We start from the raw sequence: 21,521 nt of genomic DNA, 5'->3' as shown, positions 1-21,521 counted from the left end.
GGTTATCAAAATTCACGGGTGAAGAGAGAATGATCGATATAAGCGGTGACTATATTTTATGATGCGAGTATTATTACGACACGTCGTACGGCTGGCATTGGCTGCTGCCACCGAGATCTAAGTCCATGACGCCTACGTGTGCGGCACCGTATGGAAGGGGTTAAATGAGTGCATAGAGGGATTAGGGAGAATGCCAATGTAGTGGTATTGGGAAACCTTAATGCTAGGATAGAAAATGAACCAATAGACAGAGTGGCTGGGAAGTGTGGAGTTCCAAGGAAAAAATTGTTGTAGAGTTAATGGTAGAGATGTGTCTAGAGTTGATGATTGTAAATACAGTGTTTAGGAAGAAAGTCAAGCATAAGTACATATGGGAGAGGGTGGTGGATGGAAGGGTGGTAGATAGAGCATTAATGGACTATAGTGGTAATCACGAGTATAGTAGGAGGAGTTGAGGATGTACATGTTCTAAGGGGAAAGAGTGGGGGAATATCAGACCATTTTTTGGAAGGTAATTTGAGAGTGGACGATAGGTGAAGAAAGAGAAAAAGGACAGAAGGTAGGGAGGTGCTTAGAGTGAACTGCTTAAATGAAAAAGAAAAGGAGTATAAGAAGAAGCTGAGTGAGGAGTGGGAGGGAATGAAGGATAGAGTAGAACTAGGTGTGGCAGAATGGGGATGGTTCAAGGAGGGAGTCACAAGGTGTGCAAAGATGGTGTGTGGAACAAGGACAGGAGGAAATAGAAGGAAGTGTAGTGATGGTGGGATGAGGAAGCAAACAAGGTTGTAGAAGAGAAGAGAGCTTTAACCCCTTCCATACGGTGCCGCACACGTAGGCGTCATGGACTTAGATCTCGGTGGCAGCAGCCAATGCCAGCCGTACGACGTGTCGTAATAATACTCGCATCATAAAATATAGTCACCGCTTATATCGATCGTTCTCTCTTCACCCGTGAATTTTGATAACCATAGAAAATGCGATTACAAAAGAATTAGAAAGAATGTCATTATGGAGGGGCGACTACAATAAATATAATCAAGACGCCGATATGGCAGCCTCGCGAATACACTCACTCCCCATGATGCCTACGTGTGCGGCACCGTATGGAAGGGGTTAACAGATTAGTTACAAAATAGGATGAGGGAATCATATGAGAGGTACAAAGAAAAGAGAAGAGAAGTAAAGCATAAGATAAAGGAGGCAAAGATGAGAGCAGATGTGAAATGGGGTGAGAGTATGACAGAAAATTTTGAAAGTAATAAAAAAATGTTTTGCAAAGTAAGAGAGGAAAAGGAAGTGAATCAAGTAGAGAAGAAAAGGTAACAGGTGCCAATGGTGAGATGATAATGGAAAAAAAGGCAGCAAGAGGAAGATGGGCAGAGTATTTTAGGGAGTTGCTAAATATGACAGTGAGGGAAAGGTAGTTAATGGGAAGCACTAAGAAAATGACCATGATGAGTGAGGAAAATGGAGAAATAAGTAATGATGAAGTGAAACCAGCTGTTAAGATGATGAGAGTAGGTAAGGCACCTAGGTTGGATGGATGTCATGCAGAATGTCTGAAAAAGGAGGTGCAATGATAGTGGACTGGCTGGTGAGGTTATTCAATGTTTGTTTAAGAGAGGGTACAGTGCTGGAGAACTGGAGGAGTGCCTTTATAGTTCCACTTTATAAGGGAAAAGAGGTGTGATTGTAGTAGCTTCAGAGGGATCAGCTTGATAAGTGTAGTTGGGAACGCATATGGGAGGGTCTTGATTGAGAAGATTAGGAGAGGAACAGAGGGAGTAATTGGTGAGGAATAGTGCGGATTTAGGACAGGCAGGGGTTGCAGAGATCAGATTTCTGTGGTAAGACATAAGTTATAGGAAAAGGTATGGATATTTTTTGGGCTTTTATGGATCTGGAAAAGGCTTACGACAGGATAGACAGGAAGGCACTGTGGGAGGTATTGCAGATATATGGGAGAGGAGGAAAGCTTTTAAGAGCAGTCAAGAGTTTTTACTAGAATAGTAGAGCTTGTGTTAGGATTAGAAATGGAGAGAGTGGTTTGAGGTAAAGGTGGGACTTCATCAAGGATATGTTATGTTGCCCTGACTGTTCAATTTATACATGGATGGGGTGGTGCGAGAGGTAAATGCAAGGGTAGTGGGTCAGGGATTGGAGATGGTTAAAGAAAATGGAGAAAAGTGAGAGTAAGCCAGTTGTTGTTTGCTGATGACACTGCACTTGTAGCAGGATCAGAGGAGGGATTGGGGAAAGTTAGTGACAGTTTGGAAAGGTGTGCAAAAGAAGGAAGTTGAAGACAACTGGGTAAAAGTAAGGTGATGAGATGTACAAGGGGAGAAAGTGGTAGCAGACTGGAAGTGATTATTAAGGGAGAGAGACTGGAGGAAGTGGATAGTTTTAGATACTTGGGTATGAATGTCGATTGAGAGATGAGAGTAAATGCCTTGGGGGATTAAAGTGTAACAAGAAATAGATATTTTGGAAATGGATACTAAGAGGAGATTGTATGAAGGAGTGACTGTGCTGACAGCAGTGTACAGGGCAGAAACATGCAATATAAGAGAGAAGTTTGAATGTGTTTAACCCCTTCCATACGGTGCCGCCTACATAGGCGTCATGAGGAGCAAGTGGATTCGCGACGCTGCCATATCGTCTTGATTATATTTATTGTAGTCACCCCTGTGTTTTTACATTCTCCCAAATGTGCCCTGAATCCCATTCTCTGTGGTTTTCAAAATTTGCGGGTGAAAGAGAGAACGATCGATATAAGCGGTGACTATATTTTATGATGCGAGTATTATTACGACACGTCGTACGGCTGGCATTGGCTGCTGCCCGCGAGATTTAAGTCCCGTAGTGAAGTGGTTAAGATGAGGTGCCTGAGAAGTATGATAGGGGTTACTAGGCTAGATAGAGTGAGAAATGAGGAGGTGAGGAGGAGAATGGGGGTGGAAAGGGAGATGGGTGATAGGGTTGATGAAAGTGTATTGGGATGGTTTGGACACATGGAAAGAATGTGTGAAGACTAGTAAAAGAAGTGTGGAAGGCAGAATTGGAGGGAGTGAACATGAGGGGACGACCTAGGATGAGATGGATGAACAGGGTAAAAGGGGCATTGGGAAAGAGGGGAATGTCTGTTGAGGAAGGACGGGAGAGGACAGAAGATAGGGGTGAATGGAGAATGGTTGTGTATGGATGATCCTGTGATGCATGAGAGGGAGTGGGTGGGGGATGGGGGTGAGGGAGTACGAGAAATAAATTGACACAGCCGGTAGAGATTTCTCCCCATCTTCTCCTTTTCTACATGAGGGGACAGAAAGGGAGGTCATTGATTTAATTAAGCAGCCTTGCTGTGGATGTGCTGTGTCTTGCAACACTGCTTCTGACCCAGGGCATAGGACAAGATGCTGGGATGTCCTGTCATCCAGGTGCCAAGACATGAGGGAAGGGAGTGGAGTATGTTGGGGATGGAATGGGTGGAGTGTTTTTTATCCCTTTGTTTTTGGCTACCTCCCTTTTATGGAGGAAAAAGCCTTTGGTATATGTATGTATGCTCTAGTCTGGGTATTCTTCGTTAATTGACAGGATCAGGGTAAAACAATAATTGGGAGAGGTGTGGATTTAGGAAAGGTAGAGGGCCCATAGTTCATGATTATTCTTTTTCAGTTTTTTAGTAAGACATTAAGAAGTTTTTGGCAAAGGGATTTTTTCTGGATTTGGAGAAGGCATTTTACAGGTTTGACATAGGAGGCATTGTGGAATGTATTGTGGATATATGAGATGAGAGAAGTCTTAAGGGTAGTCAAAAGTTTTTATGCGAGTACTAATGCTTATGCGAGAGGAATGGAGAGTGGTTGTTGTTGTTTTGGTTGTCATTCCCTAGACTCTCTGGTTGAGCAGTCCCATCTCCCTAAGGAACACTACAGCTGAAACAAGATTTTCCCACAAATCCTTTATTGAGTAAATGTGGGCAAAAGTAAAGTAAAAGTAAAGTAATGACATGTTCATGGGATGATGGCAGCGGAGGTGGGTTGGAAGTAAATTTGGAGGACCTGAGGCTAGAAGTAGAGAGCTTCAAGTACCTGGGGTTGTACATAGTAGGTAATAAATCAGTGGAGGTGAATTATAAGAGTAAGGGAAGAAAGTACATGTCTGAGAGGAATGAAAAGTGCTATGAGAAATAAGAGGATGAATGCAAAGAGATTGTAACATAGAATTGATATGCCCATGGCACTGTATGGAGCAGAGATTTGGAATCAGAATGAGGAAGAAAGGAAGATCCTAAACAAGTTTTAGGTGAAGTGTTAAGAAGTATCTTCTTAATGGGTGAGAGTGGATTTATGCCTTTGACTTTGGCCATCTTCCTTGTAAGGGGGAAAAAGCCCTTGGTACATGTATATATATTTGTTAAGAAGTATGGCAAGGGTTACAAAAAATGGAACGAGTAAGCAAATGTGGAGGAAGGCAGAGAGTGGGGGGTGGAAAGGTGGCAGATAGTGGTTGATCAATGAGTGCTGGGATGGTATGGATGTATGAAAAGAATAATTGAGGAAACACAAACGTGTAGAAAACAGAAGTGAATGGAGTGAAAGTGAGAAAAAGAATATGGTAGGTGGATGAGTTGAAGGGAGCACTGAATGCAAGAATGAGAGTGTAAATGGGGGTGTATAAAGAGTAGTTGTAAATGGATGAGGAAATGACATGACTCAAAGGGAAGTTCTTGTCAGCAATGTCTTGAATGTCTTGCTGCATTGTCTTGACCCAAAAAGTGTGGTAAAGTTCATGGATCTTTTTTCATGTACGAGGTGCTAAGATGGAAAAATAAATGAATGGGTTCTGGATGGTTGTGGAAGGGTTGTAGGGAAGGTGTACAGTTTGACACGACCACTCCCCTTATAATGGAGAAAAGTTTTTTTGGTGTAAATATGTACATGCAACTCATTCCAATTAGCACAGACTACATCCAAGAAGTGGTATGGAAAATTATGGATGAATTGTTACAGCTTTAGCTTACCATGGGTTGTCCCCTTCTTCCCAGCCATCCAATTCCTTAAAGCAAACGTAGCAACAGACCAAATCAGGTTCCCTTTTGTTTCCAATGAAGTGAAAACCAGCTTCTGCCATCTGTAAGATTATAGTACCATTGAAAAAAATATTCCACCTTTATGGAAGACAATAAGAAATCTATATACAAAAAAGGCCCTTTCACCATTACCAAGGGGTGGCCAAGTCAATAAGAAATATCTTTGACAAAATGTTCAAATGACGATACCAAAAATATTGGATGTTTTTCAAAGAAAAAAAATCACACCTAAAGAAAATATATATGAAAGGCAACCAAAAAAAAATTCATCATCTGATTACACAGGTAATACAAGTAAACCCTAATTTGACCAGAAAATAAATTCCAAACAACAAAATGAATGGTGGCAAGAACAATAACAACAATAATGAATAACTGAGCATTAGCAATATCTTTAGTACTCATGAACTGACAATAGGTCCTCATTTTATGTCTGAATTAGCCAATTTTGGGATAGGATATTCCTCTTAATGGTTTAAAGAAATTACTAAGTTTAAATTGTTCTCAGATGGATGCGACTGAAGTGCTCAAATGTCTTAGCTACTTCCATTAGACAAGTATAACATTACGCATCATCCACATCAGTTCTAACATTGTGTTTGTTACTTTATTTCAATGCATATTGTGCACACTATACTGTGGTGAATATAACCATCAAGCATCCATCTTTAAGCTAATATTGTGATAGTGGGCTAAAGTATACCCAAGTTGTTTCATTTGAAAAATAATAGGATGTGACAGAATGATGTATGCATGGCAAGTCCACCACCAATATAAAATCTGATTAAATTTATAATATACCTATCTTTTTACCTATGAATTGTTCCCATGGAACCTCCAACTCTTTTAGAAAATTAATATACAAGTAAAATTTAGATAAAACTTCCACTACAAGTATTATTTGCTCTGAAATACCTTACATATATGCCAAGTCTTCCTACTCTTATAACCATGTGATTATTCCCATTTTCTCAGTCCTATTTAATGGTACATCCTGATAATTAAATGGCAACATTTGTGTTTGAGATATAAAGTATTAAAATAAGAATCTATTGTGTTGAGGTGAAATCATCAGTACCAAATGTTAAAGGGGGGGAGGGCTTAGACAACACTAGTACCTGACAGAGGGCATCCAAGATTTCTGAAGGAAGTAAGATACATGTTTTTTCAGTTGGAAATTATTAGTTAGATGAAGTGGGGGGACAAAGAGAGAGGAAAGGGAAAGGAGGCGAAAGTGGGGGAGGAAGACAGAGGAAATAAGAGGAGTAAGGGAGAAAAAGAGACAAGGGTGAGGGAAAAGGGATCAAGAATTAGTTACATGAACCAATTGGAGAAGAACACTTCAGACCCATGAAAGGTCAACCTCAATCATTGGAAGATACACTTAGAAAATACACTATAAAACATCACTTGCTGAAAATCCAACTCAAATTTCACAATGTAGTCACTTTATGATAAACTGTCCAAAAAACCTTTGTAATTTTTCCCATGGCAGAGAACACTCCCAAAACCTCAATAATGAAGTATCACAGAAAACTTAATCTAAAAAAATAACTGGTTAAACCATGATATTGTCACCAAGGATTGAAGTACTGGTTATTGGTGACAAAACAGAACAAACTTCCTTCCCTTGCAATATAGGACTTAAATAAAACATCAAACTAAATTCACTATTACAAAACTGACCAAATTTCAAATCAATACTGAATCCAAGGAGGTGTTAAAGATTAATAGAATTCTGAAATGAGGTTAATCATCTAAAATTCTCATAAATGCAGTTAAGTACATCCAGTTAAAAATCTCCAATGCCAACTGTATTCTCAACTCATAACTAATTACAGACTTAAAACTATTTGAATTCTTATGAAAAAAAAAAAAAAAAAAATCAAATAACATGGAATCAATGAGCACCTCTACAATGTGGTCCTGTTGGAAGTACATAAAAGTGAATCACCTCGAAATCCTATCGTTACCACCTGGAGATAGTACCATGGGGCAACCACTCAAGAACCCAATAAAAATAAATAAATAAAAAATAATAATAATTATAAAATAACATACAATAAAAATATATATATATAAAAATAAATAAAATATCAAGGTCTATTTTCCACGTAAAATCCAACATAAAAGAACAATTCCCCCTTCTCAGCCTGTGACATCACACACAAGTTCAATATTACTTTCCACTTAGATCCATGGGATGAAACAGTTGTAGGCCATCATGTGGCTACAAGTTTCAACAGAAGTAATAAATTATTTACTGGAATTTGGTAACAAATTACCTGTAATGCAAGGACACAAGAAAGAAGAGAAACCCAATCATGCAGCATTTGTTTATGACTAATCTCCACTCAAGAGAATGTTGATAACTTTTTCAAGTTATCTTTATATTATCCTTTCATTCTATTACATTCTCAAATCTCGCACTCATCACTTTTACACATCTTCAGTTCAGATAAAGAACTGGTTGTTGCCAACAAAATAATACTCCTTTTTCACTGTCACTGCCTTATTCCATTAACCACACTACCCTCACCAACCCAAATTTTTATTAAAACTCAAACATCCCTTCTCATTTATCACTACACATATATACATTACATTCTTCATTGCTACTTCCATACCTGAGCACTTCCATATTTCCTCATATTCTTTCATCTAAACCAGTGGTTCCCAAACTGCAGGTAATATGAGTTCTATATGGGTGGTGGGAGAATGAAGAAAAAGAATGAAGTGTGTGTGTTTGTGTACATATTCATTTGATAAATTTAGGAACGACTTGGTTTAATGTTGCAAAACATCCCCTATCAGAAGGCTAGGATGGTGCCCCTTACAGAGGAATTTGTATCGTGGAATTTAATGAACCATGTCCTTGGTTCAACTAGCTGGCAGCAGGGTTAAAACTGCCATCACCTCTACCTCTGCAAGTAGCAACCAGTCTCTGAATCAACCTATTGCCCTGATTCTCTCTTGCAAGAGGCCTGTAGCCCTCAGGAAAATGGCCATGGCCACCAGTTTTTCTCATGTTTTAGAAGAGATTTTATGTAACTGTCTTCAAGAGTTGAGTGTAGGACAGTGTGGTAGTTGCATCTGGGACAACCGGAGTCTGTTAACAGGGCAAATCTGTGTTGGTACTGTTTTTATGCAAGGTAGTGACCTGAAAGTAGGAAAGTCTTGGAAATGATTTCTCTGCTGCGTTGATTTCTTAGGAAGCCTGGTAAAGTATATATAATATTGGTAGTCTATTGTGGAACACTTGTTCTTTGATCTACGTAGTGTGCATGTGCCTTTGCAAGGACATACTGAAGAGCAATGCTGATCTTGAATAGATCAGCTTTGTGGCCTCTCATGTTAAGTACCCACGATATAAGCGTGGGTGTTGGTGGGGGATTTGCTGATACAGGTAACCAGCAAGATTTATAGTGCCATAAAAAGAGCATATGGGCCACAAAGAAACTCAACTTGCCCTGTTAGAAGTGTAGACGGAGCCAGACTTATTACAGATAAAAAAGAAATACCGGACCAATGGGCCGAGCACTTCCAACACCTCCTAAACAAGGGCAATCCCACAGACCCCACTGTGTTTGACACTCCCAGACATTCCCTCACTACTACCAGAATTAGATAACATGCCCACTCACTGGGAAGTGCATAAAGCAGTAACATGCCTTAAAAAAAACAAGGCAGCTGGTCCGGATGGCATCCCTGTAGAAATTCTCAAATACAGTGGGCATGCTATTACTGACTGCCTGCACAACATCTTCCAGAAAGTCTGGACCTCTAATTGCTGTCCACAACAATGGAAAGACACCAACATTATTAGCATATTCAAGAAGAAAGCTGACAGGGCTGTGTGTGGCAACAGCAGAGGCATCTCCCTCCTTGCAACATCTGGCAAGGTGCTTACCAGGATTCTTCTCTTCAGGCTCCTCGATCACATTGCTGAAGAGGTTCTACCAGAATCACAGAGTGGCTTCAGAAAAGAAAGAAGCTCTTTAGACATGGTGTTTGTTGCTAGACAACTCCAAGAAAAGGCCATTGAACAACAAGATCTCCACATGATCTTTGTTGATCTAGCCAAAGCATTTGACACTGTCAACAGAACCCTGCTCTGGGAAATACTGAGGAAGTTTGGCTGCCCCCCTACCTTCCTGGCAGTACTTAGATCCTTCCACGATGGATCAATGGCCAGAGTAATAAACTCAGGCTCAACATCAGATCCGTTTTTTGTAGGAACTGGCGTAAAGCAGGGATGTGTCATTGCACCCATCCTTTTCAATCTCTTTGTGGCAGCAGTCATGACAATTGCTAAGCAGAACATCTGCCCTGCAGATGGCGTCCACATCTCTTACCGTTTAGATGGCAGTCTATTTAACCTATACAGATTGCAATCCAAGACACTTGTCACCGCAGAGGCAATACATGAACTGCAATATGTGGATGACACAGCTTTTGTTAGCTCTTCCCCAAATGGGCTACAACAAACTATCAATGCTGTAGCTGAAGCCTATTCTCGATCAGGACTAGCCATTAATGTTCAGAAAACAGAAGTCCTCAATATGTGTCAATCACCTGCTCCCAAATTCCTTATTAACAACCAGCCTCCAAGAAACGTAGAAGAGTTCACTTACTTGGAATCTGTCCTAAGCACAAATGATCTCACAAGTGAAGTGCAACAGCAGATTGAACTAGCTTCTACATCTTTTGGGAGGCTATCTCACAGAGTTTTCATGAACAGAGACCTCACCATCACCACCAAGATCTCTGTATATAAAGCGGTATGCCTATCCATACTGTTGTACGGATGCGAGTCATGGGTGCTGTACCAATGTCACCTGAAAAAACTGGAGGCTTTTCACACCAACAGCCTCCAATGTATACTGGGTGTGAAGTGGTGGCATAGAGTTCCACATACAGAAATTCGTAACACAGTACACATTGACCCAATTGAAACTATTATATCTCAGCGTCAAGTTAGATGGTTGGGTCACACCATCCGAATGCCTGCAGACAGACTCCCCCGCAAGATACTTTATAGTGAATTAGCTGAAGGTACTCAAAGAGTAGGAAAACCCCAAAAAAGATATAAAGATCACATGAAAACTACTTTGAAAAAATGTGATATCATACATACATACATATACCAAGGCTTTTTCCCCCTTCCAAGGGAGGTAGCCAAAAAGATTTAAAGGAGTGATATCACATTATTATTAAATAATGTGATATCACTCCTTTAAATCTTGAAGATCTGGCCTCCAACAGACAAGGTTGGCGTAACATCTGCCACCAAGGAAGTGAACAACTGACCACCAATATAAACAGGACTGCAGAACAACGACGTCTTCGGCGTCATGCTCCACAAAATGCAGGACACTTCCCTTGTAACATTTGTGGTCGTATATGCAAGTCCAAAATTGGACTAATTAACCATCAATAAGTCCACTGACCATAATAAGCCACCAACCAATTTTGAATGAAATCACCAAAACATTGACACATCTCTACTCATCTATCATCAATCAAGACATGGAATGAGGTCATCGTTGTCTACGACGGACTTCTATAAGCAAGTAAGCAAATTGGTGGGGGGCTTCATATGTAATGAATATAAATACTGAAACAATCTTGTGAATGGGAGGGGAACAAGACTGACATATGTCAATCAAGAAACAAGCAACCCCCCCACCCAACACAAAGCTAAAGAGAGATAGCACAACTGGTCCAAACTCACCCTCCTTTCTTTGGTCCCTATTCAGTCTCATCACCCAGTCCTTCTACCCTGAACCACTTCATCTCTTACTCATCTCATACACATGCCTTGCCATCCTCATTGGTTAGTTTCAGAACTTCTTCAGATGCAGGTGTTTTTACTTAGAAGGAAAAAGACACTAAAATGTGATTCACAGTGTATTTTGAAACCACAAAAATGAATGAACATGTTTTTCAGATGGCAATGTATAACAAAATAACCATATGATTAAAATCATTACATAGAATATTCATTTCAAAATACAAAAATATTACTAAAGCAAAAACCTGCATCAACAAGTCATTTTACAAATTGAAACTTGGAGCTGAAAATCTTATAACTTACTTCACAATATCCTTGTATAATCAACTGTTATTGATAAAATTACTTGATGTAATGCTTCCTCATACAGCCCTGAGGTCAACTTGTATTCACTTGCATACATTACTTAACTTGCTATTCAGACTTTTCCACATTATTCAATGCTACTAAAGTGTACATCCATAATATATTGAACAAGGCTATGCTGGACGTTACCTGGATCTTTACATATAAATTCAAATGTAAGTATGCATTATTTGATGCCTACTCCATTATAAGTGACACGTGTTTGAAGAGTATAGTCCAATATCTATACTGAGCATTAATCACTTCTCTATTTAGATGAAGTGGCTGATAATGATATATTTATCATCTTCTAATCCCCAGTACTTTGTATCTAACAACAGATGGCCTGCTATATATTTCTTGTCAATCAGAACAGGAAATTTTACAGGAACAATTATTTCTAATTACACGTAGTAAGTTTTTATAAGTGGGCAGTGTTAGTGGTATTTCAACTCATCCAAGATTTTTTAAAAGTCAATGAAACTGAATTCCGATGTATCCCAAGGTGAAAATCTTGTTGCCCTGAGATGTATTTTATCAACACAGCTTATCATTTTCAAATTTTCTGTCACTAGCACCAATGGTTTTACTAATAGTACCTAAACCAATCCTCGATAGTGAGCAGCCAACAATTTTTATCTTGTAGATTATTTGCAGTTGATCAGCATGGCCATACATATCTGCTGTATAACATATAGTAATCTTATGGTTGTGACTATTACCTCATGCAAAATGTTTAAGTTTCACTTTTAGTTTTTGCATGTCATTCTGTATTACCATAAAGCCACCCCAGAAATATTCAATTATTTCTACTAGCAACTGTTAGCCTCAATCAATGCAGATCCATTAACAAAATTTTATTTATGAATAACAAGTAAATAAACAATAAAAGGAAATAAAAATAATATTAATTTGGGCCTTTTTTCTATCGTATCTACTCTGAGCTGTCAATCTTTATTTTCCTTCAAGATTCACAAACTGATTTCTCTGATACTTCACATGAACATTCAAATAAAAAATAAAACAAAATAAAAAACTATTGGATAATTTCTTCACCATATTTCTAGGAGCTGTCAAATTTTTCTTTATCCATTCTTACGAGCAAGAATCACCAGCTGATCTATCAGCCTCTGTGCTACTTCACACGAACCACTAACACTTACTTGACTGTTATCCTGTTCATGATCATCATGAGCTGTGTGTAGTCCATTTGACATGAATGACTCTTCTGGATCTCTCCATACTCTAGAGGGTCCTTCTGATGCTTCCCAATCACGAGAATTTTCACCTTGCTCTTCCCATATTGCACATTCTTTGGGTGCTTCCCATTCTGGATATGTTACAGCTGGTCCTTCCCACGACTGAGAAGTTCCTGCATGCGTTTCTAATTTTCCCCGATTTCTTTCAGCTTGTGTTTCTGGTCTCCAACCATTAACTTCTCTTGCACCGTTATCACCTATGTCATCCAGCAAATAAGTATCACCCACAGGATCAAATGATTCTTCCTCTGCTGCAATTGCTTCTTGTTCAAGAATATCCAAGATTTCTTTCAGGCAAAATGTTTTACTGAAATAACACAGTATTATGTATATTGACAACCATTTTTTGGCTAAATTACAAACATATACACACTAGCTATTAAAAACAATATATACCAAAAGGCTCCTTTCCCCTTATAAGGGAGGAAGCCAGCCAAGGCATGCACTCACATTCTACCCTAAATACTTAAAACTATTCACGTCCCCTAGCCTTTCTTTCTTCTTTACAAATTAGCTACCTCAAATTCACTGCCACCATCACCCTTTGTATATCTCAACTACATACTCTCACATACCCTCCCAAACTCCATCATGAACTGCCTTATGCCACGTCCACACGGTCGAGCACTGTCCGCCAAGCACGAGGGCTTTGCTCGACAACGGGCAATTTCACCGGGCAAACCATCAAACTGTCCGTTCCCGGCACCATTTGCGGGCAGTGGATGGAGGGCTGATATTGCTGCCAAACGCACGAGGTGAGGTGCGATCAAAGTTAGCAAACCCGCTCAGTACAGACCGAAGTTACCTTACCACTGTGTCTGCACCTAGTACTAGTGTATACTGTACTGGTCTCGACAAGACACCGTAACATTGATTGATTTATACCGAGTTCAGGAATGTTTATGGAATGTGAAGGGTTTTGATTATAAAAATAGACAAACGTGCTGCAGCATTGAAGCACATAGCACAGACAATAAGCAGGAGTGAGATGTGAAAAAGAAATTAGCTTCCCGTTAAATCACGTCTTTGTAACCACTCTCGGCACCAGACATGTCTCCGTGATTTCTTGTTTTTCTTTTTAATGCAGGCAGCAATTATAATGCTGTAAAGTGCTTCCTTCTTTCCAATTATGGCAGGAACCATGGTTATCGTACCACACTGAACTACTCACTCCTAACCTATGCTTGCGGCCAACTAACCTCCAACCACCATCGTCAGCCGTGTGGACACCTTCGCGGGCAGAGTCTGTGGATTTGCCCTTACTGGGCAAAGTCTGCCAGGCACAGCTCGACCGTGTGGACGCAGCATTAGACCCTCCTCTGACTCAGCCACATGTGTAGTCATCTGCTAACACCTGGCTCATTTCCCACATCACTCCACTCTTACTAACCACCTCCAATCCTCTGCCCATCATCCTTGTAATTTACCTCCCATACCACTCCATCCATGTACACATTGAACCAATGACATAACATAACCCCACCTTCATAAGCATTATGCAGTCAATATTTTGAGGACTAGTGATACACCCATGAACCAGTCATGCAACATTCTTTTTATTGCTGAAGACCAAATGAATATTATAATATATATATATATATATATATATATGCAATAAAAACACTAGGAGCGTGTGTTCACAAATGCGTAAATAACCACTAGTGGTTATTTACGCATATATATATATATATACACATACATACATAACTGATATAATTTCTAACTTCTACTCCCCCTCTTTTCTACTACCCTCATGAATTGGTTACTGGTGATGAAATACAATATTCCTCCAAGTTCTGTGTAGCAGTTCCTTAATTCCTTCAAAACTAACATACCTTACATTTTTCTATTCCAGATTGTCACTTCTATTCAGCTACTCTAGCCAAAAAAAGGTCTCAAACCATCAAGTACATCTGCCCATTAAACTGAATAAAATCACCCAGTATTATGCGAAACAAAAGCCTAAAATCTCATCTTACTAATGATGAAGTTACAACCCTTCTGAAAAACCCATACTGACATGCCTAAGTACGCAAATCTTAAAAAAAAAAAAAATTACAACACAACAGCAAAGCATACATTACTTACTCAGTTTTGTATGTCATCCTCTTCTGTGACTTATTTCAGGAATATAGGTAGTTGTTCCCTCCAAAGCTCCGCTTGACAAAGATACTCAAATTGTTGTCCAGTATTCCACCTAAACTATTGCATCAATAACCAGTCAAAACATGTTAATCTGTTTGCAACTGGGACAGTGAATAAAACTTATGTAACACATGTTGAGCAAGAAATGAAGAGTAGCTCAATATAAATAAGGTTCAGAAGTTACATTTTTGGGTAACAAATTAATATAGTTCATAAAGTATGGTGTTAAAATAAAGTTCTAAGGCAGGGCAGATTATAGTTGTTATAAAACATCAAATGAAATAGTAAACATATGACAAAATTTTAGGAAAAGCATTTTATAAAACCAGAAATAAAATGAAAACTATAACTCTCTCTCTCTCTCACAAACACACACAATTCTGAAGGAGATTCAACAAGAGGGACAGGATATGGGCATAGAAATACAGGAATTGCATAAAATGGGAAAATACTAAAAAAAAAAAGAAAAAAATGTATAGTCCATTAAAATTAAAACTTAGGTCTCAAATGATAGAAGAACTATCTAAAACAACAAAGTTAGCAAATAGTGAACATTACAAAATGTATGGATAAAAAAGAAATGTGCGATGAAGAGAAAGAAAAGGAACTTAGAAATGAAGCAAACGTAAAAATGAAAAAAGAACGGGGACTGAAAAAAAAAAATTTTAGAGTGCTGGACCTGAGGCTGAGAAAATGGTTTATCAAAAAAAAAGGAAACTTAAGACCGAAAAGGATGAGAAAAGAAAAAATTAAATAGGTTATACCAACATAGATGGCATGATTTCAGGACTGAACAAATTAAATAACTACCTGGCATTAGAAAAACCAGATGTAATGGGAATTGTAGAAATGAAATTAAAAAGTCCTCTGCCACCAAACATTGTGGGACATGGTCTATACAACCACTGAATGAAAAATAGAATGGAGAAACAAGGTGAAATAATAGTTTTGACTAAGAAATGCTTAAATGTGACCAAGATCACAGAAAGAAAAAAACAATGTGGAATTGATTATGATTAAAGTTGAAAACAGTAACCTGAAAGGTAGAAAATTTGTAGTATGTACACCCGAAACACAGCCTTGGACAGAGTGATCATTCAGTATTTGTTCAGTTTTGCACAGCGCAATATAGCGTTAGAAAATTAAATACAGGTAAACGTCGACTTACGATGGCATTAGGTTTCGATAGAGCCATCGTAAGACGATCTCATCGTAAGTCGATCCCCACTCTGTTCCGTGGTCACTGTACCTAGCCTACCTGTATATTAACCACCAGAGATACTGAATATAGCCTATTAAACATGTACAGTAGTTTATTTAATTATTTTTATCCTTTTTACCATATTCAAACACTATAATATGTATTTTCAGTACGGACTTAAATCTCGCGGGCAGCAGCCAATGCCAGCCGTACGACGTGACGTAATAATACTCGCATCATAAAATATAGTCACCGCTTATATTGATCGTTCTCTCTTTCACCCGCGAATTTTGAAAACCAGAGAATGAATCATTTGAGAGAATGTAAAAACACAGGGGCGACTACAATAAATATAATCAAGACGCCGATATGGCATCGTCGCGAATCCACTTGCTCCTCATGACGCATACGTGTGCGGCACCGTATGGAAGGGGTTAAATTATCATATCGTCGTCGTCGTCATCGTAAAGTCGAACAATCGTAAGTCGCGGCCATCGTAAGTCGACGTTTACCTGTATTTTGTAAATTATAATACATGAACGTAATATATGATTTTCTGGGCGGAAATGAAAATAAAAAATACCTTGCTACAAGCAAATCTGCTAACAAAGTCAGTAGTATAGGATCGGGACACCATCTCATCGTCTATCAAGTGTTTGTCGTCTGCTAGTCTACTTGAAACGTCAGTTACAAGATGGACATCATGGCCTCGGTACTTCCAACAGTACCTCGTAAGGTACATTTTTTTGAAGGAATGCTAAGGAGCTGAAATCCATGCATTCCTTCAAGCTCCAAGAACCTTGTATACCCTGCAATCTGAGTGGTTGAAAAGCCCGCCAACGTCTCCCACGACAACGACGACGAGGACAATCCGGATGACCTATAAATTGCAGGTACTGCTTTATTAAACACAGGTTTGGTTAGGTTAGTTTAGGTTAGGCGAATTTCAATTCATCATCCTTTCATTTCTTCAACGTTGGCATCTATCATAACAAATATGGTGTACCATTCATCCGGCGTGACTTCTTTACTTACGAAATCTGTTTTAGCAATTTTTGTTTTTTATTTCTGCCCACAAAACTGCATATTACATTGATACATTATAATTTACAAAATAATTAATTTTCTATTGCTATATTGTGCCCACGTGCAAAACTGAACATTTACCAATCATTCCAAACTGTTGAAAGACACAAAGAAACAAAGAATGTACTAACTAATCTACTGAAAGGAGGAAATATAATAATTATGGGTGACTTTATATCAAAAGAAATATGTTGGGATGAAATGACAGTGAAGGGTAGAGAAGACCTCTGGGGAAACATACTAGTGGATATGACCACTGAATACACAATGACTCAATGGGTAAAGGAAAATACCAGATACAAAAACAATGAGGAACCATTGAGACTAGATTTAATACTTACATCAGAGCCTGAAATTGTGGACAGAGTTGATTACAAAACCCCAAGTGGGAAGAGTGACCATGTACTAATAGAGTTCAAACTAAAAGAATAAATGGATTTGAGAAGAAATTATAAACATAGAAAAGGAAGACTAATGTACAACAAAATGGATTTTGAGAAATTCAGAAAATTCTTTCTAAATGCAAATTGAGAAAATTTCTTAAATAAAAAGACAAAGATGGAAGAGAAATGGAATACACTAAAAGAAATTTACAATGAGGTAATAAACAAATATTTACCAAAACAGAAACAAGAAAGGGTATACATTAAGTGTTGGTACAAAAAAAAAATATAGTGTGGCTAAAGACAGAAGAGAGAAAGCTTGGAAAAGATGGGGAAAAAAAAAATAGTAAGTGACAAACATATCAAACTAAGAAATGATTATGTAAAAATATGCAGAGATGAAAAGATTAATTATGAAAGGGACAAAATAAAAAAAATGCAAGGAACCTAAACTATTTTACAGGTATGTAAATGGTAAATTAAAAGACAAGAAAGAGTAAGACTGCACCAAGGAAATTATGAATATAAAGATGTAGAAATGGCTGAAACTATGAACAAACATTTCAAATCAGTATTCATAAATGAAAGTTCACAAAACTGGGAGGAAATACAGAAAGATATCCCCCGATGAAAGAAATAACTAACACAGAATGAAACCAGAGACCAAATAAAAAAAAACCTTGATGTCAGAAAATCACATGGTCTGGATGGAATTGCAAACTGGATATTAAAAGAACACATAGACAAGTTGATGGCCAAAATATACAAGATAATTAAATACTCATTCAAAAAAAGAAAGGTACCACAGGACTGGAAAATGCAAATATTGTACCAATATATAAAGGAAGGGACAAGGAAAATCCAACTAATTACAGACCAGTCTCCCTTACAATCACAATAGCAAAAATATGTGAAAAAGTTATCAAAAGTATATGGCTTAAACATCTGGAAGAAAAAAATATACTGAATCCAAAACAAATTGGATTTAGACAAGGAGGATCATGTACCACAAACTTTATTTGCATCTACTTGAGACTAATAGAAATAATACAGGAGGGGGATGGATGGCCAGACTGAGGTTTTCTACATCTACAAAAAGCATTTGAAAAAAGTACCACAAAAAAACTAATTAGAAAAATGGAATCAATAGGTGGTATTAAAGTAAAATGATTGGAGAAGTAAAATTATTGGAATGGATGGAAGACTTCTTGACTGAGAGAAAGATGAGGGTAGTAATTAGGGCAAATACTTGACCTGGGAAGAAATTATAAGTGATATCCCACAAGGTTCAGTATTGGCTCTGATCATATATAAATGACATGGATGGTGTGGAATGTTATATGAACTTCTTCGCAGATGATGCAAAAATACTAAGGAAAGTACAGAGGAAGATTGTGAATCACTACAGAAAGACCTAGAGAAAATCTGGAAATGGAGTCAAAAGTGGGAAACCAAAAGTAAAAATAGAATATTGAGGAATTATAAAATTGGTGAAGAAATAAAAAAAGTGAGCTCGCATTGGGACCTAGGAGTAATTATCAGCAAAGACATGTCACCAGACAAACATATCAATTAAATAGTCATAGAAACCTTCAACTATTTGGACAAGGGAATGGTCAAGAAAATATTACACTGATTAAGACCAAAATTGGGGTATGCTGTGACACTATGGACACCCAGTACTAAAAAGAATACAAGGAAATTAGAAAGAATACAAAAAGCAATGACAAAGATAGCACCATTCTCCAAATTGACATACAAACAAAGATTGGACAAACTCAAACTACCAACTCTGGAACAAAGAAGAGAAAGAGGAGATCTACTGACTACAGAATCATGAAAGGAATAGAAGTCCTATATAGAGATGATTTATTAAAATGGGACAAGAGAAAAACAAGAGGACATGAGAAGAAACTCGAAGGGGATAATTATAGAAGAAATCTCAAAAAGAATAGCTTCCCACACAGAGTGGTTATGTGGAATAAATTAGATAAGGCAACACTGTGTGCAAATACTATTCAAGAATTTAAGAACAAACTTGATATTGAAAGATATAAAGGGGCACCATGAGCGTAGCTCCTTTCCCGTATAATACAACTAGGTAAATACAGATTTTCTTTTAAATTATATGCAAAACCAGGAATAAACTGCAAACTATAACTTAAACTGACACGCACACACCCCACATACAAACACACACCCCACATACAAACACACACACACATACAAACACACACCCATATACAAACACACACGCACACACCCCACATACAAACACACGCGCACACATCCCAATACAAACACACACACACATACAAACACACACCCATATACAAACACACACACACCCACACACACGTACAAGGAAAGTTATTGGAATGGATGAAAGATTTCTTGAACAGGAGAAAAATGAGGGTGGTACTTAGAGACAAGAACTCGAATTGGGAAGAAATGATAGTGGAGTCCCACAAAGTTCTATATTGGCTCCAATAATGTTTGCCATATATATAAATGACATGGATGAAGGTGTGGAATGTTATATAACTTCTTTGCAGATGATGCAAAACTACTAAAGACAGCAAATACAAAAGAAGATTGTAAATCACTACAAAAAGACCTAGACAAAGTTTGGGAATGGAGTCAAAAGTGTGAAGTGGTATAATAGAATTTGGAAAAAGTAAATACATACATATACCAAAGGCTTTTTCCCCCCTTACACGAGGGGTAGCCAAAAAGCAAAAGGCATAGAAATCACTCCCACCCATTTCATTTCCCAAATATTCCACTCCCCTCCACCGTCATATCTTGGCACCTCCTGGATGACGGGTCATCCCTGCATCCTGTCCACTGCCCTGGGTCAGAAGCAGTGTCGCAAGACACAGCACATCCATAGCAAGGCCGCTTCATAAATTCAGCGACACCCCTCTCTGTCCCCACATGCAGAAAAGGAGAAGACGGGGAGAAATCCCTTCGGGCTGCATCAAATTTTTTTCTCATACATACTTCCACTTCCTCACCCCCCATCCCCACCCACTCCCCCTCATGCATCACAGCCTCATCTATACACAACCATTCTCCATTCACCCCTATCTTCTGTCCTCTCCCGTTCTTCCTCTCTTTTGTAAAACCCCTTTCACCCCATCCATCCATCTCATCCTAGGACACTCCCTCATATTCACTCCTTCCACTTCCACACTTCTTTTACTAATCTTTCTTCACTCATTCTTTCCATGTGTCCAAACCATCCTAACACTCTTTCTTCAACCCTATCTCCCAGCTCCTTTTCCACCCCTGTTCTCCTCCTCACCTCCTCATTTCTCACTCTATCTAGCCTAGTAACCCCTGTCATATTTCTCAGACATTTCATCTCAAACACATTCAAACTCCTCTCTTCCTCTCTCATGTTCCTTGTTTCTGCTCCGTACATTGCTGTTGGCACAATCACTCCTTCATATAACCTCTTAGCATCCATTCCCATTGTGTCCCTTTCTATTTTTACTTTTTCCAAGTTGCAACAACAACTTGGAAAAAGTAAAAATAGAATATCAGGACAATATTAAATTTGTACAAAGGAAGTTAAAAAAAGTCAACTCGGAAAAGGACCTAGGAGTAACTATTAGCAATGACATGGCACCAGACAAACATATCAATAGAATTGTCGGAGAAACTTTCAATTTACTAAGATCAATGAAAATGCCCTTTGATTACTTGGATGAAGAAATGGTAAAGAAAATATCAGTTACATTGATAAAACCAAGATTGGAGTATGCTGTGACATTATGGACACCCAGTACAAAAAAGAACAAAGAAATTAGAAAAAAATCAAAGAGCAATGATAAATATGGCACCAACACTCTCCAAATTGACATACATAGATTGGACAAACTCGAACTACCAACCCTGGAACAAAGAGAAAGAGGAGATTTACTAAACATCTACAGAATTATGAAAGGGATGGAAATCCTTGATAAAGATGATTTACTAAAGTGGGATAAAAGAAAAACAAGAGGACATGAAAAGAAACTTAAAAAGGATAGTTACAGAAGAGATCTGAAAAAGAATAGCTTCCCACACAGAGTGGTAGATATCTGGAACAAATTGAATGAGGATACATTGAGTGTAAAAACTATACAAGAATCTAAGATCAAACTGGATGCTGGAAGATACAAAAGCGGGTCACTATGAGCATAGCTCTCTTCCCATAAAATACAACTAGGTA

General features: G+C 38.3%; 1 protein-coding gene across 4 annotated transcripts in view; it reads right to left on the bottom strand.

Moving 5' to 3' along the window:
• Positions 1-21,521, bottom strand: part of Det (baculoviral IAP repeat containing deterin) — a 28,088-nt gene that overhangs the window by 4,046 nt on the left and 2,521 nt on the right. For 2 of the 4 annotated variants that reach the window (XM_076205087.1, XM_076205089.1), the window contains exons 2-4: positions 14,576-14,689; positions 12,392-12,794; positions 5,021-5,130 (exon numbers count right to left, since the gene is read on the bottom strand). In XM_076205087.1, the coding sequence (XP_076061202.1) occupies positions 5,021-5,130; positions 12,392-12,794; positions 14,576-14,592 (530 nt within the window). In that variant the 5' untranslated portion in view covers positions 14,593-14,689. Of the gene's footprint in view, positions 1-5,020; positions 5,131-12,391; positions 12,795-14,575; positions 14,734-21,521 lie in introns of all 4 variants that reach the window. The other 2 variants (XM_076205088.1, XM_076205090.1) reach the window with 2 other exon arrangements.

Source organism: Oratosquilla oratoria, chromosome 21 (assembly GCF_046742065.1).
Source record: "Oratosquilla oratoria isolate Oo_2021 chromosome 21, ASM4674206v1, whole genome shotgun sequence".
Classification (NCBI taxonomy): domain Eukaryota; kingdom Metazoa; phylum Arthropoda; class Malacostraca; order Stomatopoda; family Squillidae; genus Oratosquilla; species Oratosquilla oratoria.
The sequence above is the reverse complement of the archived record's forward strand: the minus strand, read 5'-3'. Positions and strand labels throughout refer to the sequence as shown.